This window comes from Macrosteles quadrilineatus, unplaced genomic scaffold, assembly GCF_028750875.1.
Source record: "Macrosteles quadrilineatus isolate MER2022 unplaced genomic scaffold, UCM_ALF_1.0 Scaffold_4__1_contigs__length_99947679, whole genome shotgun sequence".
Classification (NCBI taxonomy): Eukaryota; Metazoa; Arthropoda; class Insecta; order Hemiptera; family Cicadellidae; genus Macrosteles; species Macrosteles quadrilineatus.
This window is the reverse complement of record NW_026542597.1, coordinates 78,505,916-78,528,935: the sequence shown is the minus strand read 5'-3', so window position 1 is coordinate 78,528,935 and position 23,020 is coordinate 78,505,916. Positions and strand designations below refer to the sequence as shown.

The 23,020-nt window shown below is 35.6% G+C and overlaps 3 protein-coding genes across 3 annotated transcripts; 1 reads left to right on the top strand and 2 right to left on the bottom strand.

The window, feature by feature from the left end:
- Positions 1-409: 409 nt before the first annotated feature.
- On the bottom strand, positions 410-1,903 carry LOC128993075 (uncharacterized). The gene is made up of 2 exons (XM_054416832.1): positions 967-1,903; positions 410-840 (listed from the first exon to the last, which is right to left on the bottom strand). Exons 1-2 carry the CDS (start codon positions 1,901-1,903, stop codon positions 410-412), a joined length of 1,368 nt encoding a protein of 455 aa, XP_054272807.1.
- Positions 1,904-7,299: 5,396 nt separating this feature from the next.
- LOC128992146 (solute carrier family 35 member E2B-like) lies at positions 7,300-17,060 on the top strand. Its single transcript, XM_054415581.1, has 8 exons — positions 7,300-7,739; positions 8,983-9,118; positions 9,690-9,805; positions 11,884-12,016; positions 12,883-12,936; positions 13,271-13,474; positions 14,283-14,451; positions 16,017-17,060. Exons 1-8 carry the CDS (start codon positions 7,424-7,426, stop codon positions 16,062-16,064), a joined length of 1,176 nt encoding a protein of 391 aa, XP_054271556.1. The 5' UTR covers positions 7,300-7,423; the 3' UTR covers positions 16,065-17,060.
- A 1,373-nt stretch (positions 17,061-18,433) lies between these two features.
- On the bottom strand, positions 18,434-21,189 carry LOC128992500 (thyroid transcription factor 1-associated protein 26-like). The gene is made up of 3 exons (XM_054416095.1): positions 21,007-21,189; positions 19,121-19,220; positions 18,434-18,686 (listed from the first exon to the last, which is right to left on the bottom strand). Exons 1-3 carry the CDS (start codon positions 21,092-21,094, stop codon positions 18,452-18,454), a joined length of 423 nt encoding a protein of 140 aa, XP_054272070.1. The 5' UTR covers positions 21,095-21,189; the 3' UTR covers positions 18,434-18,451.
- Positions 21,190-23,020: the final 1,831 nt, after the last annotated feature.

Here is a 23,020-nt window from a genome sequence, read left to right as displayed (position 1 = left end):
AAAACAATGATCTTAAGTTTTTAGATTTCATCCATAAGAAATATTGTTTTTATTTGTAAGATATTTTGTCTACACTATTACGCAGTTTGTAACGACTGTCAAAATAAAGATGTTTGAGTTTGAGTATCACGAATCATACCACAGTCAAATATTAAAACTACATAAACAAACCTTAAAACCCCGAATCAAGAAAAATACTATATAAACAATATTGAAAAGCGAATAAAGAGAATACTTAAACAAAATATATACAATGATTGCAAACTGTAATAAAAAACCGTTTCTACTGTCGTTATTTCTGATTTTCGATCAACATAATTTTGGTGAGAAATTGTTATACATATTACTTTGAATTACCAAAACAATAAAACTATATACAAAATGTCAAAAGCGTCCATACCAGTTGAATTTAAGGGTGTAGAGGAAGTGCCAAATCGTCCCACGAACCGTCGAAGTCATCTTCTTCATCGGTCTCGGTGTTGTAAGACGTTTCATCTTCTGAATCAGCATCATTCCCTGCGTCTAAAACGATTATTCTATCTTGAAGCTCATCAGAGATTAAGTCCATTTTCCACATCATTTCTTCGACGTTTTCGACATGAGCGACGAACTTTTTCCAGTCTTCAGAAGAAACTCTGTCGAGGGCGTTGCTTAGGAGAGTTTCGACAGATTTCAGTGTGTAGTCTGTATTGTTTCTTGCAACTTCACTCTTTACTTTTGCCCATGCTAGTTCAATAGGGTTTAAGTCATAGTGGTACGGGGGTAGACGCAAAACGCAATGGCCACACTCTTCCGCTAATTTGTCAATTTTGTACTGTTTCGCCGCCTGTCGAATGTGTCCTGGGATTCGCAAAAGGAGTTCTGCCTTTACGTCTTGGTGGTTAAAACTGACGCTATTTTCTTGTAACCAGTCCTGGATTTATTTTTTTCTCCAACTCATATTGGGAAGTTTTTTCACTGTCTCACTGTGGTAGGAAGCATTGTCCATTACAATTACACTATCAGAGGGTAGTAGGTGTAAAATGCCCGTAAACCAACTTTCAAATGCTGCAGCATTCATTTCGTCGTGGTGCGTAGCGTTCTGCATGTTTGCTGTTTTTTTTGCTCTGTAAACCCAGCGAGCGTCTTTGTTACTTGTGGGGTCGGTGGGGTCTTTTAAAAACCCGTTCTCATTTCCAATGTGAACAACTATATACCGTCCACCTTTTCCTGGTATGTCCTTAAGTCCTGTTGTCTCTCCATCCAAAAACGCTTGCTTCGCTGATTTAATGTAAGTTGGTGTCCAAGCTTTTTTTACAGTATGACCAGCATTACACCAAGTTTCATCCAAGTAGAATATATTTTTCTTTTGCTCTCTATACTCTTTTATTTTGATTAGATATTGTCTTCTCCATTGCACTATGTCCTCTCTTTCAATAAGGATCGATTTCCGCTGCCTTTTCACGAACTTAAAACCTAGATCGTTCATAAGTTTTCTCGTTGTACGAGCACTTACATTTGGGAGATCAGCATCGGCGTTTATCATTTCAGCTATTTTGTCTGATGTTGGTGGAATATTCTCCCTATACAACGAGTGCACTATTCTTCTTATTCCGTTCTTTTCAAAGTCGGTTAATTTTTCCATCCTCGTTCGTTTTCCTACTTGATGTGGTCTCTTCTTCCCGGGGGTTACAGGAGGTCCTTCATCAAACTCCTTTCGTAGCCGTTCTACAGTTGATCTACCACACCCTGTCAAGACTCCAACTCTTTCAGCAACATTTCTCTTTGACATATCTGGATTTTCTCTCCGCAAAACTGCATAAACATTTAATATGATTCGTCGCTCTCCACTTGTATACGCACGTTGAGTTTTCGGCGTGATGTATTTCTCGGGCGACTGCGGTCTCGGGTCTTCCTCTTCCATCGTCTACGTAAACTAAACACTCAAACGTTTAACACTAACACACCAACTCACACGAACTATAACGTTATATTAGCCGAACTTCTCTATGAGACGAACTAACACTGACTGAAGATCATAGCGATTTTCGATCATAACGAAGATCGGCGACAATCTTTGAATGGTTACTCACGAGGCAAAGGTCATCATGAGTCACTGGAAGGACGACTGAGAACAAATACGTGACAGCCAGATTTGTCAGACTGAAGCAGTAAACATCTGACACATCTTTTAAATATCCAAAATTATGATAATAGACACGATCATGACTATACTTCCTAACATTTTCAAAAGATTGAATGCAAGGCAGTGAATGCCTGGTTCGTATAAAACCGTTCATATTAAGTTTTTGATATTGCCTAGTCTATCACAAATCAATATTGAAAGTAACTTTTAAACCTGATTTGAATCTCTGCTGTCACCGAGTTCAAAAATAAGTTGTCAAAGATGTGTTTGTAGCACAACCAACCAGTAAATATAATATTTTTTTATTAACGGTTAGGTTTTCTTAATAACAATTCAATTACCGGTATTTGTTGCTTGAAAAGGCAAAATTAAACCGATTTGTTCGAAATTTGATATCAAATGTCACAAAATTTCATGATAAAGAACGTAGTGATATTTGTTTTTGTAAATCATCAAAAGTTGTCCAAGCTACATATTTATACTGGACATATTTATTATGAGTCAGTGCCACTTGTTTCCTTGGATGTCAGTGCGGACGTCCCAACAATAGGAGTCGGACCCGGGCAACCTAAGCCGATTAGTGAACCTCTGCCTCACTCTGACCGTTCCAAAACTTTAGGCGAAATTTGTGTGAGGCTATGAGGTATTGTAAACCATAGTTATTTGGAAACTCGTGTTACACATTATATTCTTCCTACAGTTACTATAAATCATATAAATAATACCAAGTCTTTCAAACACTGTACAACGCGTTTTAAGGTAAGGTTAATTAAATCCAAACATTGAACGAAATTGGAAACGCTTCACTAGCTGATCGTAGTCGAAATATCTCATCGAAATATAATTGTTGCCAACTTATTTTCAAGCGTACACGGATTACGTGCATAATAAAAGCACACTGTTTTTTGTTTGTTTGGAATACTGTACTGGTGTGCGCCAAAGCAAGAACTGTGCGCCAAAGTAAGAGGCTTTCTGTACTATAATCTGTGCAAGGAAGCCCACATTTTCGGATGACTGTAGGAAAAATGTCACCCGACAAAGTTGGCTTCCTTGTACTGTTTATAGTACAGAAAGCTGCTAATTGCTGCATATTTATACTTTGCCGTACGGTTTATACTTTGCCGTACGGTTTATACTTTGCCGCACATCAGGATTCCAACGAAACAACACAAAACAGCGTGGTTTTATTATGCACGTAATCCGTGTACGCTTGGAAATAGGTTGGCAACACTTAAAGATAATAATACTATGAGCAGCTAATTGACTATTATAACTACGATTTAACCTGTCATTTCGTGTTTATAGTTTCGGTATTTCTGAACTTTCTGGACTTTTCTTTTAAACGTTTTTAAAACATTCCTACCATCTTAATAAACAAGAAAATACCTTTAAAGCATTTTTTTTTAGGTGCGGAAACCACTTCAAATTAGAAAAACATACGGAACTATATTCTCAAAACGCGGAGCACTTTTCTTGCCGAGGAAAAATAGCGGAGTGATATGGACCGCGGGTACTACTTTCTCTAGGGCACCAGTTGTGTTGCCAGCTGAACCTAAAAACGTGTTGTATAGTGTTTGAAAGACTAATTATTTATATGCTTTATAGTGACTGTAGGAAAAATATAATGTGTAACACGAGTGAAAAAGGCCTTTGCTGCACTCGAGATCATTCCGCTCCGTCATTGCTCTCGTGTGCAGCAAAGTGCCACTTTCACCACTAGTTACACAAATAACTATTTCGTATCATTCAAAATTGGAAAGATAAGTAAATTTGATATACATTTGCCTACGTTGGTTTAGGCTTAGTCTTTTTCAGAAGAGGGCCGCCAGTTTTTAAACTGTGGAATAACCACAGTTCAGGTTGGTTTGGTTTAGGTTATGTTTGTTTATAGCTTTACTCACACTTTTATTTATTTACCGGACAGAAATAATCACAAAATCTCAAAAATCAACAAACCTAAACTGTGGTTAACTCATTATTAGTTCAGTAACATTTTACAACGGATAATGTTGAACAAATATTTTTTACAGCCAATAAGAAAATATAGTTTTTCCAGAAATTTAAATTAATTTTTTTTTTGTTTTGGATGTGGAAATGCCATCTGTCAGAACAACATCCAAGCCGTCTGTTCAGAAGCATTCGAAGGTATTTTTATTCATTTGATGTTGAAGCAAAAACGTTTTTAATGTGATTTTAGACAACTTGAAGGGATATTTATTTTGTATCTACATTTATAACGTTAGATTTGAGACGACAAACCTAAACCTATAGACAAAAGTCAATATCTAATGCAAACAATGATCTTGTAGTTTACTGGTTGTTATTTATATTTAATCTCTGCTTGCATGACTGCATGGGTAAAGTGCTACACTGTACAATCTTTGGGGAATAAAGTAAACAACATAGGCGGAACTCATTATTAAATAAACATAAACATTAACTGATATTGAACTAGAACTACACAAATCTATAACAAATTGATTCTGTTTTAATGAGATGTTTTAATTATCAAGAAATTAATTGTTATACTTTAATACTTTATCCTGAACAATTTTTTTTTGTTCGATTACTCATAGAGCCTATGCTAAATTTATTTCTAGCTCTTTACCGTCAGCTTTGCCCGACATACTGTTGAGTTTGGCTATGAACCGGCTGAAGTTGTGACTTCACTACGGGCTAACAGTGCCGGATTTAGGGTACTTGCGGCCCTAGGCCAAATTACTTGAGCGGCCCTCCCCCTGTGGTGAAAATTCCTTGCAATCGCGAAAGTAAGAGTGAATATCTTCTATGCATCAAGGGGACATCATCATCGACACCCGTGATCGTGGACGAAATCGTGGACCTCTCCTAAACCAAGTCAAAGCCATCATAGGTATCCGTGACCGCGGCAAAATCGTAAACATCCCCCGCGGGCTGCAAAAAAGGGACATCGTCCTCCACATTCCCGACCGCGGCGAAATCGTGATCATATCCCGTGAGCTGTGACCTTGAGGACACCATCACCGTCACCCGCCACCGCAGTAAAATCGTGAACATCTCCGCGGGCCGTAATCACGGCACAGAAAACGTAATACTATAACCAGTACGTTTTCTGTGATCACGGGGACATCATCATCGTTGTAACTAGAATTGGAATTGGCCGTCGGCAGGACTGGAAGTAAACTGAATCAGGTTCAGGTTATGACGGACCGATGACGTAGTCTCTGGATTGTCGTCTGCGTTTTCAACAGCTGGTATTTGACTATTGTAGTGACTGAGAAGAAAATATAATGGGATTCATAATTATTTGAGTGTTTTCACTCAACAATTTTGTGCTGTTCCTGGTTTTGTATTCATATATTTCAAACACCTAAAAGTATTTAATAAATTTCCTTTCGCACAGTACTGTACAATTTAGAGACCATCATTTATATCAAGCATATAAATTGGTTATTATTGTAAATAATTCATATTTATTTGAGTGTTTTCACTCAACAATTTTGTGCTGTTCCTGGTTTTGTATTCATATATTTCAAACACCTAAAAGTATTTAATAAATTTCCTTTCGCACAGTACTGTACAATTTAGAGACCATCATTTATATCAAGCATATAAATTGGTTATTATTGTCAATAATTTTGAATGGAAAACTCAATTATGAATCCCATTATATTTTCAACACTCTCCTCCGTCCCTTCAATAATTAGTCCAATATCAGCTTTTGATAACACAGACGACAATCCAGAGACCACGTCTTACCGTCATAACCTGATTCAGTTTACTTCCTGCCCGTGGCAATATACACGCGTGAACTGATCGTTTCGTGTTTTTTTTTTTTTTTTTTTTGTACAAACGGATTGTCTGACAATTATAAGATAACTTCACTTCGTCACAAAAACCTTTTGTACTGGAGGCAATTAAAGCATTGTGGGTATTTTGCCCGGCGATTTTTGTTGAAGGCAGCCTGGGAGTGGCGAGCAACAAAAGTCTGTCTAATTTCATGACTCTGCCTATAATTTTGAAACAAGATACTTTTTGCCAAAGTATTATCAATGCACTTAAAGCTGTTTTAATTCTTAAGCCCTGTAAAAATTAACGCCACACTGTGTTGGAGTAGAGTAATTCACCGAGTATATTGTTGTACGTTTTGAAGACGTTGTCTATTGCAATACTGAGCACATGTTGGCTGACAATACAGATCATGAATTGTAAATTGAAAAACTTCTAATTCGTGTATTAGTTAGATTAGATATAATGATGTATTTTTAAATGACGTTTCCTATTAAGCATTTAATTTTTATTATCAGCAAGTTTGTTTTTTGTACCTCAAATACTAAGTACTTGTACTCAAGTACTAAATACTTGAAATACTCTTTTTATGAGGTAAAGGAAAAATTGTCAGATAAATTGGTGGGGGGAGGGTAGGTTTAAATAGACGGCAGCATAAATTGGGGGGAACTACTCCTGTGGCTTGGGGGGGGGGATTGCGCCTCTGGGTTTGGGGGGATGGGCACCCTTGCTTCGGTGTAGGGGACCAAAGTAAACAATTACAGACGAACAAGTAACCTCAAAATTACGGACCCGCGTCGTGGTGGCGGAATTGTATCCCCCTGGAATTTCCCCCCTGAGCAAAACTGACGAATTCTATAAATACTGGTGGGGAACATAATATTATAATTTGTCAGCAAACCCAAAAAGATGACAAATCTATAAAGCGTATTTCAGTCCATGGTTAGTTATATTTCCCATTCAATTTTTTCTATTTGTTAATGCGTTACAAATACATGTAATCTCTTCCTGGATATGCATAGGGTTTAACAGTTCTTGAGAAATTACATCAACTCATCGTTAATAATACACATTATGTACTACATATGCGAAATAATCATCACGGAAATATTTTTGACATACTTCTCCCGTACTGTCAATAGTTATTTTGGATCAGCTGGAGTTGAGTTTCATGTTTACGTTGTTTTGTCGTCGGCTCGGTAGCTGTCACCGTCAGCACCAGCAATGCACCATTGTTTGTAATTTAACAGTGAACTAAAAGTAAAATTACCTTTTTATTGATAAAGTTTGTAAATCAAATTTATAACATGTAACTTTATATTTTTAACGTATTCTATATTGCATGCTTACTGTACAAGATTGGGTCAACAATGTGTTGTTAATAATTTTAGTATTTAAAGGTTAGAGAAATCAGTGTCTAGTAACTTAAACTTTTTTAGTGAATTTCTGTATCCAAGATCTTAAGTGAGTAGTATTTGTTAAAAATTGGTAATCTCAAGAAATTGTTAACTGTTGCTGGATGCCATAAACATGATTGATGATCAAACTTTGCTGATTGGTAAAGGTGGAACAGTAGCCCCTCTACATGGAAGTTCAAGAGACATGTATTTATCAAGTACAGATTCTGATACAAATTTATTAAGTTCAGATGAAAGGACAAGAAAGAAAAGTGTAATCAATATCAACACGGGTGCTTTATATACCACTGGCAAACCCGAAGTTAGAGATGGACTCTTGAATGTGCGAGCTCTCTTCTTCCTCATTTTATGGTACTTTTTCAGTGGATGTACATTGTTTCTGAACAAATACATCTTATCTTACACCGATGCTGACCCAACAATATTAGGTAAGAAAAAGCTTGATATTCTTCGATTATCTCATTTAATACGACCTAAAAATTGTAAAAACCATGAACAGTGTTTTGAGCATTAAGTTTAGAGTACCTAGCCTAAGCTACTCACAAAATATGGTTCATAGGTTTCACAGCAGACTCCCACAGAGTATCTGTAGCCTATAGCTGAGTTGTTAGGGCTTCTTCATATATGAAGGTTGTAAGATGAGTTCTTTGAAGAGCACACTGCTCACCACAAATATAGGCACCAAAATGAACCACCACTTTACACCATACACACACACATTAACATCCAACACTAAATGACATAACAAGAAAAAAGAAGATGACGATTCGATTCCCTAGTCTCTACGACTACGGTGAAGAGGACCAAGGTAAAAGGTAAAGGTAAAAGGTGTAAATTTTATCCTAAGTGGGATCAATTCTGAACATAGATGCCATTTGTCATAGAGAGACTAAATCAACGCCCAGGGCCTGGACCGTTCCATTAGGCCTACCTATTCAAAACCTTCAACTAATCTTAATTAATGCCAATGGCATAGAAAAAAAACCGACATGATTTTAGATCTGAAAATCTATTCTCTCTGTAGTTTTATTATTTTGGCAATCGTTGATTAGACAATTTTTAGAGTTAACACTAGGCTACGATTAATCGACAATTGGTCCATCTGCAACTTAATTTTGCAACATCCAATTTTGTTTTACAAAATGAAACATTTTGAAATGTATTAAAAAGATCTAGATTGATCTAAGTTTTACTTATATCCAAGTGATAGAAAACACAGTACTGAAGTACTGTAACTTAACTAATTGTAAAAGACCATAAGTTAGGCTATTGTAAAAGAAATATGCCTAGGGCCTACTGTCTTCACCAACTGGTTACCTACCTTCACAATTTTAGGCAAGTATTAAAACCACTCCACTACCTGCCACCGCACCGAATGGTCAATAAGGGATTTCAAAATAAATTAGGCTAATCAAACAAATTTGTATCAACAATTTGACTGTAGAAAAATTGGATAGAAGAATTGCCTGCCTGTCAATAACAAACGTTAAACTTAATAACTATGAATCGGTTTCAATACATTTTAAGCGAAATTATCTACCTACGCCAAAACCAAACAAATAGAAATGTTGGCAGCACAACCTAAGTTAATCTAACCTTACTTTAAATCATGAATTTGAAATACTTGATAATTGTGTGTTGTTGTTAAGGCTGAAACATTTACGTTTCCAGGTACATTCCAAATGTTAACTACCACGGTGTGTGGTTTCATCCAGCTGTATATACCTTGCGGCATGTATAAGCCGTCACAACGACTCTCCCGACCTCCCGGTTTCTATAAACACATGACCTTTGTTGGATGCACTAGGTAAGCTTTAGACTAATAACCTAGCTCAATATTATACTTAATTAATATTGTGACATTCACATTACAGCCCTATTTTTAGGAGTGTGTCACGTAGTGGTGTTTCTTAAGGTGGGAGGTAAAATACCTCAAAAGAGCTAAGCCTGTTGTTTAGCTCAAAATCAACTATAAGATATCAAGGTGATTTACATTTCGTCAAATATTAAAATTAGAATTTGGCTTTTCTTCTTTAGCACAAACGTAGAAGAGATGTTGGGTGCAGACATCTTTAGTAAATAATGGCTTGTTGTTATTAGTAATTATAATTATATGTAGTTTGGTGTAGACAAATTAAAATTAAAAAACTTGGTGATTTAGGTACGTCTAGTGTGGTACATAACAAGACAATGACATCTACATTCTTACTTTTTGAAAGTAAAACGCTATGGTTTTTAACGCCTGTGTAACAAAATAGTGAACCTAAGTGGTTAGTACAACTACCGTGCACTTGATTTTTCCTCTCTACAAATTTGATTTTTCTAATGTTATGAAATTTACTATATTAAAATTTAATAAGTATTGTTTTTGGTTCCAGGTTTACAACTGTGATACTCGGTCTAGTTTCCTTAAACTATGTAGCTGTAAGTTTCACTGAAACAATAAAAAGCTCGGCTCCAATTTTTACTGTCATCATTTCAAGAATATTGCTGGGTGAGTATATTTTTTAAGTCCATCAAACTATTATATGGTGAGATATTAATACAATTTCAGTCAAATACTTTAAGATTAAGTATCAAATGGTAGGCTATCTGAAAGTACTGTCATTTTTATATCCATTGACATTGCTATATTATTTTAATTTTTTTTTAACTACACCAGTTTTATTTAAGTTCTTTTAGGATTGTTTGTTTTTATCTGTTTATTTGAATGATATCTATGATATCCATCCATTCAATGGGGATTAGTAGCACCAAAAATATAATTGACTTTAGATACATAACAGAAATGGATATTGTCAAAGGTGATATCGTTGACTATTGGAGTTATTAATAGTCAAAGGTGATATCTAACAATAGTTCGTTAATAACAATTAGTATAGATTGATCAACAGGTGTTTAACAGTTGCTTTATAAGGTTGTCTGTTTCAACACAAGAGAAAAGTTAAAATATAGGCTAGCGAAAAAATACAGTATACAACTTTTAAAAATTATGGTAGCCTATCTATAGTAACTATAACTCATTTTCATGTACAGTAGGTACTTCCCTTTTTATTTTTTTAAATTTTAAAATAATAAATAATGGTTTAGTAATAAATGCATTTTAAAATAAATACCTAATAATGTAGTAAAATAATAAACGAATAAATCGGTGTTGTACATCAGTTTAGTTTTGTTGTTTGCAGCTTCTAACAGTCAACGTCTTGTTAAACTTAAATCAATCACAACCCTACAGTACGGTCCACGAGAGTCTGCAGTTGAGGGAGGAGCCTATTTACCACATGACTTTGAAGGAGCCAATGAGGACAGTGCGGTGTTGCCAAATCTAATAATACCAGCTGATTTGAAAATATTGTTTAGTATATTTTAATTAGTGTCGTAAAGTAGTAAACGGGTGATGTTGCAATGCCGCGCCAGTCCAGTCTTGGTATTTGCTGCCGCCAATACCGCCAACGACACGAGTCGAAATTTTAAGGTACAAACCTTGGCAAGTGCCTTAAAAACTTCTACGAGTGACTTTAACACTGTTCACGCGAGTTGCGTACACTACTTTACCTACGTCAGTGTTTTAATTACTAAAAATCACAACTGTACAACTCATAACTTCTAAGAGAGGTTATGTTTTCATTTATAACCTCTCATTGCCACTGACAGTGATGCAAAGAAACTTTGTACCAAACACTAATTGCACGGGTCTGACTTAGGGGAGGTACGAATGAGGCATTTAGTTCAAAATTCCTCCGCGAACAGCGCTGTAGTAGAGAGCACTTTGTCAATGAAGGTTTACTATTCGCAAAAATAGTTCTGTTCATAAAATAAAATTATAAATGCCTCAAATTAAATTTTATAATTTTTTATTTATAAAATTAAACTATCATAACCTAACCGAACTAACCAAACTTGCTGATAATTAAATAATATAAAAAAGATTAGTAATAGAAAAAATAATTATGTTTATTAAATAAATCTAGACATTGCTCAATTAAAATTTTATAATGACCTAATAATAAAATTAAACTGTCATAACCGAACCAAACCAACCAAACTTGCTGATAATGAAAAAATCTGAGACAAAAAGTTAATGCAACCAGCGAGATTCGAACCCGGGACCTTTTGCACGCCAGCCCGGCACGCTAACCACTAGACCACCGAAGCCGTTGTCCACACTCCGTATTGTTACGGTAATAGCGTTCCCTCAGCTAATAAGAAGCCCACAGCTGTCATCGTAGCCTCTTCCGTACCTCCCCTGAGTAAATACCCTAATTGCACCATTCAGCAATTAAATTGGCATGAACAGCTGATTAGTTGAAGTTCGAATCATTACAATTCTACTTATTCTCTTTCAATCCTTGATCCTCATTGGTCCATTACCTGTGTTGTTATAGTGGAAAATTTCTACTAAGGTTATTTCCTGAGTAAAACTATGCTGTTTTGAAAGTAAACAATGCTGTTACTGTATCTGAAACTTTTCAGTTCTACGGCTACTTTAAAAAAACGGTTTTAGGTAAACAAATTTCAAAACTTAAAAGTACTTTTGATTTTCACAAGTCATTATCTGCGTTACTTCCACAGGTGAGCACACTGGGTTATACGTCAACTTATCCTTGATCCCCGTAATGGGAGGTCTAGCTCTATGTTCCATCAACGAGCTTAGCTTCGACTTCCGAGGCTTTCTGGCTGCCATGGCCACCAACCTTACGGAATGGTGAATATAAAATATTTCTTTACTGTAGATTCTCTCTTGTTTGAAACTTTGAACATTACAAAGCCAGATTATTTTCTGAACCTTTAGTAAGTCCAGAAGAAAATGCGTTTGTTGCTAGCCTAGTAGTTAGCGTCTCTGACTTCAGTGTGTGAGAGAACAGGTTTAATCCTGGCTAGTTACTAAAGTTTGGACCCTTTCCCTAACAAGCGTTTGAAATCAGTTCATACACAAAATTCCAAATGGGTAGACACCACAATAAAAAATCAGATCGAAAGTAGAATGAGTTTACTGCACTCCAATTTTCGACAGTTGAATCCTCTTACTGTACATTCAATTAAGATTGTACAGAAATTAGTGGTACTTAAGTATTATCCGGAGGCCACTTATTTTAGAGGTTTTTTTTAATCGGAAACCAAAAATAACTAAACAATTGGAAAGAACATACTTTAATTGACTTACTGTTCACATTTGACATGATTACGATTAGTGGCCTTTGAGTTCTGCCTTCCAGAAGGCAGTGATGTCGGCGAAGATTGAGTTTGAATGCTCTCTGCCGCTAGCTGCCAGATGTACTCTGCCAAGTAGGTATACAGCAAGCTGGATAATACCAAAGTACCGTACCAAGTTAGCCTCACTATCACCTCATACAAAGTAACCTATGCGATTAAAAAAAAGTATATATATATAAGTTAATCACAAGAGGTTTAAAAAATATTGAACATTGTTGTAAAGATTAAAACGTTTCGTTATTTCCCTAAACTTCCATTATTTTAGTTCATTGGAGTTACTTCTATTATAACAACTAAATAAGCAGTATGTTTTGATAATTTGTATAAAAAATAATGCTTAACCTTGATTTTTTCCAGCTTGCAGAATGTATATTCAAAAATGCTAATTAGTGGAGAAAACTTCAAATACACGTAAGTATACTTTTTGTTGACTTTCAATGTTACTTCAGGATGCTTGTGCCGTGTTATTGATCTATCTTTTGACATAATAGCATGAGTATGTGATCAAATATTTAATTTAATCAATACTTTGTTTTGAATCTCAAAACCCACCAATCAAGTCTTAAAAATCTGAATTTTTTAAAAATTTTGATGATTCTGAGATTGGAAATTTGGTTTTGTCAAATCACTATTCCTCTATTTAAATCTTAAAATTTCTAATGTATTAAAACACTTAACTACAAAATAATAATGGTACAGAGTATTTGAAGCAAAATTATAACAATTACCACCCTGCAATCCACAGGCCAGCGGAGCTGCAGTTCTACACCAGCATGGCATCTGTGGTGGTCCAAATACCCGCCTCTGTGTTGTTGGTAGACCTGTCTGGAGTCAGGAGTACCACGACGCTCACACAACTAGCGCTGTATGTGCTCAACGGAGTGTTCTTCCACTTCCAGAGCATTACTGCCTACGTACTCATGGACTACATTAGCCCAGTCACGCACAGGTGAGTCGTGTCAATGTCAAAGTAAAACCTTTATTGTAGGAATGGGTTGATTTTTTAACTCTGTTGTCGGATTCACTGGTTTTCAGAAAAAACCTTAACTGAGAATTGTCAGTTTCGGTTTATCAGTTGTTGCGTAATATTTTCACCGAGATTGCAAAGACTGTATGTTTGCTGTACGTTTCTGTGCTAAGAAGTTGATTTCTACCAGACAACGGAAGATATTTAGGATTTTGCTGTGATTGCAGAAAATGTCCATGTGACCCTGGTAGATATTCATGATTTTCACATGAATGCTGATAATTATGCTAACATGACATGAAGGGTATTCAGATTTTAACGAGATAAAGGATTTCGGTAAACTTAAGTTGATGAGTTGTAGACCAATGTTGATTCTTGAATTTTGATTCTTGGGTTTAATAAACGTAACCTTTTTGTTAAAATGATGCTTTAACTAATTAATTTGATCCTTTTAATAGTTAAAGTATACATAATAATGTAATCATAAGTTGAATTTCTTTGTTTCATCATTTTCACGTATTTGGTAATAGGATACCCTCACGGAGTAAGTGTAAAACTATCAAAATGTATTGAGTTATCATTGTTTAAGTGGGTGTAATTGCTAAGAGGCTATTGTGTAGGCTTTAAAATTTGAAGATTGCTGGTTTAATCTTGAAACTCGAGCAGACCTACCTAAAGAAAAGGCTGACTGTAGTAACAAGACCCCAGTTTTGACTGATCCTTCACAAAAATCTAAAAAATACCAACGTTGAAAACACACAACTAAAAAAACCACCACCTATGTTCCCAGCGTTGCCAACACGGCCAAGCGAGCTTTCCTGATCTGGCTGTCGGTGCTCATGTTTGGTAACGATGTCACGGTGCTCAGCGGACTCGGGACTTGCACTGTCATAGTTGGTGTTCTTCTCTACAACAAGGCACAACAGATTGATCTGCAAATGTACAGCAAACTCGTCAAGGTAGGCCTATTTGAGTATTTTAATGGGTAAGATGAGGTACGGTACTTTAAAACAAGCTCATTTCATGCTGGGTTAAGTTAAATATGGATGAGTGTAAAATAAATTTGAATTTTTGGGGCTAAGCAACTAATGTTTTTTGTAATTGGGGTTGATATATACAAGGGTTACAGAACTGTTTCTGAAATAAAGCATCCTCTTGTCATATTAAAATTCAGATTTTATTCAATCCGGGGGCTCGGATCTCCTATTAGTCTGGGTTGATGAGTGTTTACTGTACAGTCCAAACACAATACCAAACACTGTACAGTTTATGTACTGTACAACCCTTCAATTTGGCCTCAGTCTTAAAGCTATTCATGTTTTGTTTACATTGAGTATGTCTTCAAAGCATGTCAACGGTTGAATTGAAAATTTGAAGAGACGCACACAGACTTTTTGACCGTGTACAATTAAAAAGCCATATTTCAGTAAGCATTATATTTTAATTCCTCAAAATCTTGGTGTAAAACATTTAATTTAAAACCTTCAGAATATGCTTAAGATGATAAAACATAAAATGGACACTTCTAACGGAATGATATACATCGAATTGTTTGTTTTGTGTAAACCGTTTCTTATACAAAAAATATAACAATAATAATAATATAAAAAATATAACAAAAAATATTTATAAAAATATATAAATATTTGTATAACTCAATAATGCCTCAAAAGTTTTTTTATGTATCTATAAATGACAAATACGTGCAAAACAAACTGTATAGTAGACTATAAAAACCTAGTTAGCTAAAATAAGCTCAGTTCTAAATTCTAAGGTCACAGTGTTCCTGGAATATGGTGTTGTGTGTTACGTACAGTAAAGGCTGACAATACCTGGAGGTATATTGACCAATAAATATAATTTTTTTGCAAAAAGTACAATACAATGTGTAATAATTTACACAGCTATGTGTGCTCTGGCTGGATATTGCAATGTCTTAATTATCTTAATATTGCGGTTCGCGGTGTTGCTCTGTCACGTAGCTGCCGTATTCTATTTTTAATTCACCCGACCCGGCCGACGGTTGACCTTGGGAACCACCCCTACCCCAATCACTCCTTTCTCCTACGGCAGTCTCAGCTGAGCTGCCAGCTTAGTTTGATGAGTGATAAGAGTTATTTACACTTAATGTTTAGGATCTCATATCTAAATGTGATAACGTGGTTTTCTTTTATTCTGTATAAAAATACAGAAACGGGCGCCAAAAAACCGTGCGACGGCCCTGTTCATAACCCTCTATTTCCTCTATCCCGGCAACAACTACTAATTACTAAATTATCCCAAATTACTAAATTTCAGCTTATTACCAACTGTGTTTATTGTATTGTAAACAAATGTTTCGTATAATATTTGCTGATATTATTTTACAAGTTTATCACATGTTTCAGTGTACTGTACATTCTACAAGGGGCTAACTATGATGTCCAAGATCTTGTAAAGTGTTCTTTTTATTTCATTAACATTATTTTGTTACCTTTATTCCAAAATGTTGTTTTTTTATTGAAAATATGTTTATAATTTGCAGAAGGAGAACAGTGGACTCCCGAGCACAATCAAGACAAGAACAATTTAAGCCTCACAAGCACGCCAGTTTTGAGGTTATGAGATGCATCACTGAAATCTGTCACAGATCTCGTCATAGATTGTCAATTGCTAACTGTCAAACTATTTCCATCTTTGTAGAACTTTTTATAGTACCATAACTCCTTTAGTTTTTATAAATGCCTATTTTTATAATTTTGTATTCTAGACCATGTAATACAAAGTGTAACAGTTTTTTTTTTTTACTTTGATGTTTTATATAAGAAGTTTTTCCAAATTTTAGTAGTTACTATCACGGTTGATCCTTTCCTTCCTGTTAAAGACAACTTTAAGGTAAAAAAAAGTTTTTGGTAGAGTCTTTGTTTTTTGGGGAAGTGGTTTTGTGGGTAAAGACAGCCAATTTTTGAACTAAAATAGAGCTCATCAATAAACAAATTTACCCAAACATGACAGCCAAAAATAGTGACAAGGTCAAAGTTAATTGCTTGGAACCATCCATTTTGTGACATGCTCCACTGTTAAATGTTGAAGTTCAACTGTCTTGACATATTGTTTTATAGTTTACACAGGCCCACTTTTATAAACGGGCAGACTCGGCATACGCCCAGGGGCGTCGAAGGTTTGTGGGGGCCCCGGGGCGCCCCTCATCTACTGCCTGCCCGCACTAGGAAAAAAGTGGGGGCACTGCTTTTGGGTTTGCCCAGGGCTTCACTGACCCTTAACGCGCCCTGAGTTTACATAACCTCCAAAGTTTATTCTGGCCATTTAATAAATATAGGTAAACATACTTCAACCTTATACTGTAGGGTAACTATAATTTTACAAGTCTGAACCTTCCATTATCAGGTCTAATTAACCTGAAAGTGAACAGGAAAACACATCCAATTATGTTACTGGCCCGAAAATAAACATTATTTAACATTGTTTAAATGGGCCAGTTAATTTGTTTGTGTTAATGATCAATACTGGTTTCTATTCTAATATTCATGGTAGAAACGTATTTACATTATTTGTCTTGAGTTGAATAAAGTTGGGTTTTAAATTTTTATTTTTAACTAGGCCTATTTTCTGTAAAAAAAAACAAATTACAATATGACAAAAACAATTACGGTACAAGTAAGATTTATTTATGCATTCAATTTGTACGATTTAACCCAGTATTATAATCAAGAAACTTCTGTAAAAGTATATTGAAATTGCAGATTTAACCATCTATCAAATTGCCAGCAGTTGATCGATCACAACGATAAGTGTAGGCATATCATTAAGTTTAGCTTTATGTTTTAAATAAACTGTTGCTTATTTTAATATTGCTTCAAACATTCCTTTCAAATCAGAGAAAGAAACCTTGATAAAATAATTAAAAGTATTAGGCTACTTTATTGAAAACAGAGTTTGGATGTCCTGGTTTAAAACTTTTGGTAATCATAGTAAAAAGGGTATTCCTCCTCCTGTTTTTTTCTTTACTAATACGAATAAAAATAAGTACCAACTTGGATTTCTATTCAACAAAGTGAATGGACCCTTACAGGACACCGAACACCATTAACTGATGGTTTCCCTTTATCTTCATTTTGATTTTAAACAGGTTAACACGTTCGCGGCGGCATGGGAGCGATCGCTCCCATACGGAACCCTAATGCCATCCTGGTGGGTGCGATCGCTCCCAAGCTGCAATGCAGTACGAAATGATTTATTTTTAAGCCAGTATTAGAGCTAGAAACTTGAAACCTCGCACAGCACTGCTCAATAGTATACTGTATTTTGTTGTGGTGTTGGTTGGTAGTAAATCTTCCCGTAAATCCCCGTCTGGCAATCTCAAAATTCTACTTTTGTCCCGTCTTTTTCCCTCCATTTGGCAATACAATTCCAATGGGACCGGCTACGTTACAAGCAGTGCTGCTATCTGTTAGTGTTTAGCGAACTACGTCGACTCTCGTTGTAAAGCAGGACATCCTCGCACGTTATTTGCTATTTGTCAGCCCGAAATTGGAAAGCCAATCACACGCGGCAATCGGGTTTGTTCGATGCTGAGGGCTGCGCCGGACCTGGGATACGCCCGCCATTTGACGTGCCGCCGCAAACGTGTTAAACACTCTAAAATCCTTTATAACCAATTGAACTTTTATTTTTTTAAATAATTCAATACAATTCCATCTTAAAAGGTGAATAAATAAGGGTTAAAACTTGTGCAATGGTTCTTGTTAGATTTTAGCTGTTGATGCAACAGTAAAAACTATTAGAAATAGAATTAATGTGATTTAATATCAGTATGAATAACTTTTGTAAATAAAGATTAAGCTGTAAATATATATCACGTATCCAATCTTACAACTTGTTTCATTTCATCAGTTTCCCTGAATAAAAGCCAAAGACAGGTTGTAAATCAAACATTACTACTTTACGTAAAATATTTATTCATGATGTGCTTTGGATTTTTTGCAACATGTCTTCAATCCAGTACTTCATTATAGGTTGTCCCTTCTTTGTTTTTTTATTAAGTCGTTTTAACTTTTGTGCTTTCTTTTCCTTATAACGTTGCAGTGCTTTGTTCATTTCTTCTTTTTTGTGTTTATTTTCTTCTCTTTGTCTCTGTTCTTCTTGCTTTTTAGATTTGTATTCTTCCAGAGCCTGGGCAAGTGCTCCTTTATGTCTGAAAATGTAATAGATCATCATAATTCAATGGTTCTACATCGATTGCGACAAAAAATGTTCAATAGGCTATGTAAAGACAATTAATAACATAAAGCTAGAGAATTGTTTTTGAATTCTAGGTCTACAGCATACTTGATTAATAAGCCTAACTTCTTAACCAAATCTTTACTGATTTGCATTTGATTGATTTAACGGGAAATAAAATGTATTTATTACTTTTATTAAGTTGAATTATTTTAAAACCTTAGATTAACTTAGTTATGATGCTTCCAAAAATTAAGTAGTCCATGATGCTAAGAACAACAGAAGACAGAAGCATATAAATCCTTTTCAAAATAATAAGCAAGTTAACCCTTTTCAATATAATAAAATAACCTTACAAAATCATCATTACAAGATTATAATAAATCTTAATAGCTTGTTTTTACTTACTTTTTATCATGCTTTGGGTTAAAAGAAGTTCCTCCAAACTTGTTTTTTAGTGGTTGAGCTGTATTTCTTGGCTTGAAGTCTTTTTTCTTAAAATTCTTATCTGGAACAAAATATTAATATAAAAAAATATTTAGGGGCGTACGAGTTTTTCTATTTATGTTAAATATACTGTTCAGACATAGATACTACATTTTGAGGTCTGTCATCGGCAGTAACTTATGCCTAATGGCTTCATGTGACTTAGGCCTACTGTGACTAGAATTACTGTCAACCTAGAATTACTGTTACTGTGCTGCTTAGTTTAGTGAAGGTAAGATGAAGAGAGTTAGGGAGAGGATGAAAAAGAATAAGAATATCGTTTATTATAGAATCACTTTCTAAGTGGCTGTAAATGCTTGTACCATTTTTTAAATAATTGTATTTGAATTGTAATATTTTAATCATTGAAAATAAATAACTACTCGGTTCATTATAATGTAAACATTACCTTACCAAATCTAACCTTAAACGCCTCCAGATATCTCGCTTGAATGTTAATCAAACATTTCACTTTTACACAAATTTTGTATACCTATATATATAAAAAAATTAATATATTTCAATGATACAAAGCCTTTCTATGTAAATAAATTACTTGATAACCTGTGTTATACTGTCTCCAAGATTGTATTTATTTTCTTTTTTTTACTAAAAAACGTTAGCGACCTGATTAAATTTCAGAGAGGTTACGTTGGTAATTCATGGAAAAAAGGTAAAAAATAAATAACTAAGCTCTGTTAAGTATATCACTGTAATTGTTAAGATATTGTGCAACAATTAACAAACAATATTTGTAATTTTAAGTAATATTTTTCTTTTTATTTCTTTTTCCATATTAAATATCCCTCAATTTGAAATTGACCCTGAAGCTGGTGATGGCCCGAAGATAAGTCGAGACAAGAAGACACATCCTCACTGGTTCTCAGGAGTCTAGAGATGCTATGGTTACGAGCGTAGTTATTCGGCTGGTATCTCCTTGTGAAGACAGATCTGGATCGAGTGCCCCTTGGAATGGTGAGGTCGATGTCGTTTAATAGCTCAGGACAATCGATGATCCCATTTACCAGTTTCTACATGAAGATGATGTCACAGATCCGTTGTCTCACTGGAAGAGGTTATATATCAAACTGCAGGGCCAGGGCTGTCACTGGTGTTTGCAGGAAGGGGAATCCAAGTTTAAGACCTAGCAGTCTGAGGAAACGTGTTTGGATTCTGTTTAGGATGTCCATGTGGCCTACTTGATGACCAAATGAGGGAGCTGTATTCTAAAATTGGCCTGTGCTAGTGACTTGTACAGGGTAACTAATGTCAAAGGGGATTTAAGGGGTCTTGTAGAGTGGTAGATAAAACCCAACAGAAGATACTCTAGAAGATATATGCACCCAATGTTCAAGTGGGCAAATGAAGGGAGTGGTAATCACACCAAGATACAGGAGCCTACTTAGTTCTCTGGACCATGACCACATTAAGACAGCTGTCATCGATGCAATAAACATACTCATGCATCACGCTACTTCGACTGAAGAACATAACCACACATTTTGAGACGTTGAGTTCCATAGCATTCAATTTACACCAGTTGCTAATGTTGTTGAGCGAGAGTTGGAGTTCTTCTTGGTTACCTATCTGTCGAAATGATTTTGTTCAAAATCTTTATGTCATCAGCAAACAGCAGGAACTTTGTTGTAATCGAATTGCAAATGTCAGGCCTAAATAAGTTACTTTTTAAGTTGAGCAAAGTTATGTTCGAACAGTGTCTAAGCCTACAAGTTACATCTTACAATAAAGAGCCCACCACCACATGTGAAACACTAGCTAAGCTTATTATTAGGCCTAAAGTTACTTACTTTTGTTCTGATGTTTATCATTGTCCTTTGTAAAGGCAAATTTCGGGTTAAGTCCCTTAATATCTCTTGCTGTAGACTTTCTATCCATGAAATAAGATATTGGGTACCGTATGTAAAATTCAGAATAAATAATATGAAAAGCAAGTAAAAAACTTAACAACAGTTAGGCTACCACATATTAAAAATAACAAGAAAAATTAGAAGATTAGGACGTATATAGCAAAACAGAACTAAACTGTATTATTTATTATTGTACAACAGTAGTACACCACTAAATAAAATAAATGTTTATGTTGCTTTTTGAGGTTATGTTTTGACACGGACACGGTCGTGTTTTGATGGGGTGGGAAGGTAGGTTCAGTGGTGCAGGCAGAGAGGAACGAGGAACGTGAGAATGACATATTAATCAAAATTATATTATATCGAACATCGAAGTAATTTGTCTAATCATGATAGACATTATGTAAAGTCCAACGTTTAATCCAGGACTACAAACATACATGTTTGTAGTACTGCGTTTAATCTATGGTATTCTCGTCAGTTCAGTGGAGTGGACTACCTACAAAGTTTTATTTTTTTAATTTACACTGGCAGCTAAAATAATACTACAACACAGTGCTACAACATTATTCTGTCGTAAGCCTACATAACCACAGCCAAGAGGATAAGTACTGACTGAAGTTTTATTTCATTTCTACATTCTTAACTACTTTAGAAAAAGTGCCTATTCCCTTACTGTGATTCAACATTACATTTTTAAATGTTCCTCCTAACAAGACTACAAACTCGCGCCACTTATACACTCTCCATTCATAGCTTAAAATACCTACTTTTGTATGGTTGCCATTTTAGAGTAAAGTAGTGTGGTTTCCTTCCTGGGTTAAAACTATAGAACTGCATAGCATTTTTCCCAGCTTGTCGTAAGAGGTAGTTAACAACTAACAAGGGTTAGGAGGAGATTCTTTTCTCTTTGTGTTCCCAACTTTCTCAGATGCCAGGTTTTAGTCTAATCCTTTGCCAAGACCTCGATATCTTTCTTATTTCATTTCAATCATTTTCCTTCGATCCCATGCGGGATTGTTTCCTCCTTCTGTTTCGACCTGCGTGCATTATAGGGCACTCCACTCATGTGCATGCATAGGGGCTGATGGTGTACAACTGTACATCTCGCACTCTCAGGTGACCCTTTCGGACCCTAGTCAGGGAATGTGTGGCACGGAATGTGTGGAGGTTGGAATCTGTACTGCCCCGGTACTGTGCAAACGGAGACCAGGCTCCGGGAAACTGGGGTAGGGGCTTTGTCCCAAGGTTGCACCATCAGTTTTCTGTTCTTCAGGGCTGTCGCTTGTTGCAAGATGTGCTGGCTCAAATCTTATGAAATTGTCAATTGCAGGAAGCATGGAGTTAACAAATGTAGTTATAACTGGCAACATTTCAGAGGGGATGACGTGTTGCTATATCACACCTAATCCTAAAACGATACCGAAAATACCGTTGGTGCCTTCATTGGGAACGGAACGATAACTTTTGCTAGCCTTGAAAATCTTGACAAAGAGAGTGAAATCGAAAGCCGGCTTCAAAACATTGAGACCTTCAACCATCAATTGAGGCAATGCTGGGCACATTCTACCCAAAAAGGTGTATAAACTTTAGTGGTCAAGAACGGCGTGGCCAAACTTGAGGATAACCTTGGTTTTGTCTTTGCAAGCAAATCATCCCACAGTAAGCTTAATGTCTGCTGAGTAAGGTGGTCTTGGATAAAAATGTATGAGAAGAATAAAACAGAGATCTTGGCTGAAGAATACAACATCAGTCCCTGCCTGAATACCTCAAAGATCCATCTTTTAAGAAACGTATGAGGCCTCCAATTTGGAAATCACTTTGAAAAAGGAAGAGGATAGTACAAAACCACAAGGTTTAAGCATTGGTAAGGCTAATTAGACGGACATTTCAACTGCTGCGCTGAAATTCTCTAATACGATGGCTTCTTCAACAAAGCGTCTCCCACAATACC

What these genes read in the sequence shown, in the direction of transcription:
- LOC128992146 (XM_054415581.1), top strand. Translation starts at nt 7,424, where the DNA reads ATGATTGATGATCAAACTTTGCTGATTGGTAAAGGTGGAACAGTAGCC. An exon ending in TGCTGACCCAACAATATTAG is followed by an intron (nt 7,740 to 8,982) that starts GTAAGAAAAAGC and finishes TTACGTTTCCAG; the next exon opens with GTACATTCCAAATGTTAACT. An exon ending in ACCTTTGTTGGATGCACTAG is followed by an intron (nt 9,119 to 9,689) that starts GTAAGCTTTAGA and finishes TTTTGGTTCCAG; the next exon opens with GTTTACAACTGTGATACTCG.
- LOC128992500 (XM_054416095.1), bottom strand. Translation starts at nt 21,094, where the DNA reads ATGGATAGAAAGTCTACAGCAAGAGATATTAAGGGACTTAACCCGAAA. An exon ending in TGATAAACATCAGAACAAAA is followed by an intron (nt 19,221 to 21,006) that starts GTAAGTAACTTT and finishes ATTTTGTTCCAG; the next exon opens with ATAAGAATTTTAAGAAAAAA. An exon ending in AACCCAAAGCATGATAAAAA is followed by an intron (nt 18,687 to 19,120) that starts GTAAGTAAAAAC and finishes TTACATTTTCAG; the next exon opens with ACATAAAGGAGCACTTGCCC.
- LOC128993075 (XM_054416832.1), bottom strand. Translation starts at nt 1,903, where the DNA reads ATGGAAGAGGAAGACCCGAGACCGCAGTCGCCCGAGAAATACATCACG. An exon ending in GGACAATGCTTCCTACCACA is followed by an intron (nt 841 to 966) that starts GTGAGACAGTGA and finishes TGCGAATCCCAG; the next exon opens with GACACATTCGACAGGCGGCG.